Here is a 6,000-nt window from a genome sequence, read left to right as displayed (position 1 = left end):
TTTTGCGGAACCAGGGATTGAACTCAGGCCCTTGCCGCTTGCCAGGGAAGCGCTTATTCCACTGAGCCATCTCCCCGGCTCCCAAAGTGAAGCAATATGAAAACTTTGTAAAGTACAGAAATTAAAAGCAACATAAAAATACTGATTAAAAATTTACTATCCATCTTTTTTTCACATATTTACAGAAATGAGATCACAATTTACATAAAATTTACGTCCCACTTTTTCAATTCACATTTTCCTTCATCCCTAACTTTTTTTATTTTCTCTTATAATCTTTTTATTTTAGAGAGAAGAAACTTTTAAAGCAAGCTAATAGAGTAACAATAAGGTGCACTGCATATTGTTATCTTTACTCAGAGTACAAAATATCAGCATTTAATTGTCCAAACACTATTAGCACAAACCTTCCTTTTCAATGAACTAAGTCTTCCCTTCCTTCCTTTCTCCGCAGACAATGCTGCCAGAGACAGCAGCCCACTCAGTGTGTCTGGCGGCGCAGGAATGGGCGCTCGCGCTGCCCGATGCTGAAGACGCCCAACTGTGCTGGTTTCTGCAAGCTTCTTGTATGTTAATACTGTCAAGTGGGAGCACAAAGCACAGATGCTGAATGAACACCAGTATGAACTCCAAGCCGGAAGGAGCTGTGTGCTACGTGACGCATCTGTTCCTGCGCTCGGCGGCCACTTCCAAAATTCTTCTGTTTTCCTGGCTAAGTACAACAGGGCTGGCAGTGAGTGGAAGTGGTTTCTCTTACCAAACCACAGTCCAGCAGAACTGCTGCCTTCTGGTCCCCACATTTTTCAAACCCTTTGTAAACATCAATTATTCCACTAGAGAGATTCCTAAACATGAAATATCTGAATCTGAAATATGAATACTGTTAAGATACTGACTAATTTAGATGTTGACTTAGATATGACATTTATATTTAAACCCTTTATACTCAGTTGAGATCAGAGACTCAAGTATCTTCAGTTTTTGAAATAAAAAAGAATAGTTAAAATCTTTTTCAATAAAAAAATGTTTTTATGTATTTGGTACAGGGTCTCACTCACTACACAGCTGGGAGTCATACTGATCCTCCTATTTTCAGTTTCTCCACTGCTGGGATTGCAGGCACACGCCACCATATCCAGACTGGGTCACTGGGGATTGAACCTCAGTCCTTGTGATTGCCTAAGGGGGGGCGCTTAGTCCAATGAGCTATCTTGCTGGCCCCCTTTTTCAAATTTTTTTTTTCTGCTAGGGCTTTTCCTAGGTCAGTAATATTCTCTTTTTTCTTTCTTTTTTTAAAAAATATGTATTTAGTACAGAGTATACAGGGTCTCACTACATAGACTGGCCTCCTAGTGATCCTCCTGTTCTCAGTCTACCAAGTGCTGGGATTACAGGCGCACGTCAGCACACCCAGTCTCAATCACTGTCTCAGCGCACCCCTGGATGCGAGGCTTGCATGGCAGGCCCAGGAATCGAAACCCGTCCCCCGCCACGTCTGCCTAAGCAGGTGCTTTAATCCACTGAACTATCTGGCCGGTCCTTAATAATAGTCTCTATTTCACACTCAAACAGATTGGTCATCTGATTAAGAGTTGAAAATAAGTAAGTTTTTTTTGTTAAAGTATTATAATCAATTTTATCACTGGTTATTAAATTACCTCAATAACTGAAAAAACAAAGTTAAAACTTTACCCCATTTTTACTGCCAATGAAGAAAACAGACTTTTCTCCAGTTTCGGCTCCTTCGCCTTCACTTCCATTCCTTCCTTTTTTTTCCACTTCAGCTTTTGCAATTTCCCAGAGCGTTTCACTGCATGATAGGTCGAAAAACAAAATTCAAAACATCAAAAATATCTATTTAAACACTGATTTCAAGCAGAAAAATTTTATTTCAGTAAAATTTATAAGACAAAATGCATTCTTGGAGACAAAAATTTGCAAACCATCTGATAATTAGTCTGGTTGTGATTAGTTGTTTTTTTCTCTTGAACTAGTTCTCTGAAGAATACTGATGCTGATAAGGAAAGCCTTTACTACCAGGGTTTGAGGTTGTCTATTTTGGGGCTTCCCAGCAAGGTTAAAGGTTGTACATGTTAAGTTTCTTGCACACAGTTGAAGGTATCAGGATTTTAGAAACGTACATCTTAAATCATCTAGAAAGATAACAATGATGTAAAACCAGTATATCAAATAATCTCTGCTTCCTGAAACTTTTTTCTCTTGATCGTCATTACTTTGAGTTTTTAAAATTATGTTTTGGGGGCTGGGGAGATAGCTCAGTGGTCTAAGTGCCTTCTTGGCAAGTGCAAGGACCAGGGTTCAATCCCCAGCACCACATGCTGCGCTGTCCTGGAACCCTGGGCACACCCCTACTGGCTACTGAGGCCCAGCATGGTGGCACAGATGTATAATCCCAGTGCGGGGAAGGCTGAGACTGGAGGATTACTATGTGTCCGAACTGCATAGCAAGATCCTATACCAACTAACTAAATAAATAAATACGATGTTTTATTTTATTTATTTTTGTATTTAGGGCAGGGTCTACAGGGTCTCACTACATAGATCGAACTCATAGTGATCCTCTTGCTTACAGCTTCCCAAGTGCTGGGATTATAGGCATGTGCCACCATGCCCAGTTTCAATAGCCCTCTGGGGGGCAGGGGGTGGGGTGGCAAGGACGGCACTGCAGGCTCAGGGATTGACTCCGAACTCCCGGCCCGTGCATCCGCTGAGCTATATAGTGGGCCCTAAGATTTCTTTAAAAAAATTAAAAACAAAATTGTTTTGGTCCCTCAAATTTTTAAAAAATATTAAAGTATAAGGGGCCAGGGAGATGGCTCAGTGGAATAAGTGCTTCCCTGGCAAGTGCAAGGGCCTGAGTTCAGTAACCAGTTCCAGGGAGAAAAAAAATTAAAGTATAAAGATGAAAGGGGGAAAAAAATCACCTGTCACAAACATTTTGAAAATAAGTTTTTCATTCCTCTATGTACAAACCAATAGCTTTTTTTTTTTTTTTTTGGTGGAACCAGGGATTGAACTCAGGCCCTTGTGCTTTCCAGGGAAGCGCTTATTCCACTGAGCCATCTCCCTGGCCCCACTAATAGCTTTTTGAAAGCTAAATCTAAGTGGCAATGGAGTACTGAACTGAACTAAAAAGACCTTACAGGGTCTACCGTGAATCTGTACTTTTCATGTTTGTGAATTTATGCAAATTAACTTGCTTCTCTAGATCATTTCTTTATCAATTAAACAAACAATGTACATTCTCAGGCTTAAGACCACTGCTTTATATCTAAAATGTCAATTTGTAAAAAAGTACCAAATTTGGAGGGCTGCTGTGACTGTTACAATGTAGCCAATTAGTTTAGGGACTGATCTATAAAACCAGAGAAATTATTTGCAATTTATACTTATTAGTCAAGAACCAGGAAGGAAAGACAAAAGCAGTAATATAAAGTCAGGAGTGCTTCAATGTTTGCACTAAAAGTCACCTTTTCATTTCTCATCGGGTCCCCGAAACGTGAGGCCTGTCTGCCCTTCACTTACAAACCATCCCCTGGGAACCAGATTATTTGACGTCCACACCCAGCAGACCGGAAAAAGGCGCTGTCACTAGGCATGCCCCGGGTGGGGATCCCTAACTGAAGCCTAGCTTTACCACCGTTAGCAACGACAACGCGATGGAAAGATGACCTTTTTTTACCCTAAAGTTGCGAAAGCTTTACGCTGCTCTGCGACGGGCTCCCCGTCCCTCTCCCCGGCATCCGACTAAACGGTTCAGAGGTGGTCCAGGTATCGCCTCCTGCAGGCGCAGCTTAAAGGGACCTCGTAGAAAGGAAGAGCTCACCCCTATTTTACAGGCCATCAGGCCCACCCCCGCGCGAGCTTAAGCTTTCCACAGTGCCTTCCGCGTTCTCCCTCACGGTGCTTCTGAGCCTCGCGCCCGGTGGGCGTCCCTGGAGGGAGCTTTGGGCGCTTAGTGGGCCGCCCATCCCCGGCGACTGCAGCGGTCGCTCAAGGAACCTGCTGAATCGAATCAGGGATGGGCGAAGTTGACCTTTCTGACTCCCTTGCTTTTCTGCCTACTGCTCGGGGGCATCTCAGACAGGGCCTGCCCAAGCAGACCTGGCTGCGAGCCGGGCGACCAGCCCTTTCCCCGCCGCTGGGCCAGCGCGGGCTTCCGGTCCCCAATCCGCCCCCGCGGCCTTCCAGGTCAGAGTGGGGAGGGGAGGCTTTGGGGCAGACTTAGGCTGGGCGCAAGCGGGGTTGCAGAACTACCTGGGCATCGTGACAGTCCCTCCACTCACGGAGGGTTCCGCGTGCGGCCCAGTCGAAACCCTGAGAATCGAGAGGCACAAGGTGAACCGGGAACGTAGGCTCCTCGGTTCCCATGGCAACGGGGGGCGTCGCCTCATTGCGTGCAAAAGAATGGCATCATGGGAAATGTAGTTTTCAGTGCTCCTTTTGAAGTCGCATCTTCAACAGCAACCCCTAAAATGGGAAGGAAGGAAACAGTAGTTACGAGCTTGGGGCCCCAAAGCAACTGTTTCTGAGCTGGAAATGTTATTATTATTTTTTTTTTCTGACTGCTCACTATATTCCAGGGCCATCTGCTTTTTTCTCATCTTTTACTTTTGTCTTTGCCAGTACCCATGACTTGGAAATAAAGAAAATAAAAGTCTACGGAACTATTTTTTTTTTCTCTTTTCTTTCTTTCTTTCTTTCTTTCTTTCTTTCTTTCTTTCTTTCTTTCTTTCTTTCTTTCTTTCTTTCTTTCTTTCTTTCTTTCTTTTTCGCTTTTTCGTGGCAGAACTGGGGATTGAACTCAGGCCTTTGTGCTTGCCAGGAAAGCACTTATCCCACTGAGCCATCTCCCCGGCTCCCGGAACTATTTTTCTAGTAATTAACTAGAAGCGAGAAATAATTAAGCCTTAAAGCTGAAATTGAAGCATACAGCTTTAATGTTTTTCAAATTTCTGAAAGTTTGACTGTATCATGCTTCTTGCAATGGCGCATTATCCGCAAGTTAGTGAAGCTTGTACATCTCCTACATCACTTACTTTATGGACATAGATTATTTTTGTTTGAACTTTGTGGTCTCTTTGTAGATCTCCAAGAATCTACAAAGATCAATGACAAACCTTGGGTAATCACTATATGCAAGGCTCTGTGCTACACAGTAAGGAATAAAGAGGTAAGACAAGATCTGGACTGCAAGAAAGAACCGCATACCCAGCTACTATATTACAGCCCAAGGAAACAAGTCATGTAAGCTATTGCAGAAGTAGTACAAAAAATTACTCGAGAACAAAAGTGACTAATTGTGCCTGAAGAATTGTTGGAACCTCTGCGGTGCTGATAGTATTTGGTCTGCTTTGAATTCTCAGCAGACCCAGGATGTCTTACCAAGATCCTTGAATATTTGAGGAAGGTATCCACTCTCTAATACTCTACTGTTTGGCTTAATTTGTATGTTTTTTGTTTGTTTTGTACTTTAGTACAGGGTCTACAGCGTCTCACTACGTAGATCCGACTCATAGTGATCAGCTTGTGTTCAGCCTCCCAAGAGCTGGGATTACAGGCGAGCAGCACCAGGACCAGTCACCCCCGGGGGTGGGGCCGGCACAGCCGGCCGGAAGTTGTATGTTATCTAGTCTAAAAATGAATTTTGAACTATGGTGGATATTATGGTTTATATTTAGATTTCCCAGGAGTTTCAGAAAGGTGCTTGATTTTTTTTTTTTCTCCCAGAACCGGGGATTGAACTCATGCCCTTGTGCTTGCCACGCAAGCGCTTATTCTACTGAGCCATCTCCCCAGCCCCAGAAAGGTGCTTGAATAGCGGGGGCAGTGGAGCAGGCTTCATGTTAGGAATCAGGGTCTGGTCTGAAGGAGAGGGTCACTTTGGGCCTGACCTGGAAGGGTTTGTCTCCCTCTCAAATGCTCTCTCCAATCTCTCCTTCCTAGCTGCCATAACATGAGCAGCTTTCCCTCTGCAAA

At 43.8% G+C, this 6,000-nt stretch overlaps 1 protein-coding gene across 3 annotated transcripts in view; it reads right to left on the bottom strand.

The window, feature by feature from the left end:
- Positions 1-4,384, bottom strand: part of Dync2li1 (dynein cytoplasmic 2 light intermediate chain 1) — a 35,738-nt gene extending 31,354 nt beyond the window's left edge. The window contains exons 1-3 of one of the 3 annotated variants that reach the window (XM_023711289.1): positions 4,279-4,384; positions 1,693-1,810; positions 758-866 (exon numbers count right to left, since the gene is read on the bottom strand). In XM_023711289.1, the coding sequence (XP_023567057.1) occupies positions 758-866; positions 1,693-1,760 (177 nt within the window). In that variant the 5' untranslated portion in view covers positions 1,761-1,810; positions 4,279-4,384. The remainder of the gene's footprint in view (positions 1-757; positions 867-1,692; positions 1,811-4,278) is intronic. The other 2 variants (XM_023711290.1, XM_004627660.2) reach the window with 2 other exon arrangements.
- Positions 4,385-6,000: the final 1,616 nt, after the last annotated feature.

Source organism: Octodon degus, unplaced genomic scaffold (genome assembly GCF_000260255.1).
Source record: "Octodon degus isolate 3935 unplaced genomic scaffold, OctDeg1.0 scaffold00020, whole genome shotgun sequence".
In the NCBI taxonomy this organism is placed as follows: Eukaryota; Metazoa; Chordata; class Mammalia; order Rodentia; family Octodontidae; genus Octodon; species Octodon degus.
This window is presented reverse-complemented; position numbering and strand designations above follow the sequence as displayed.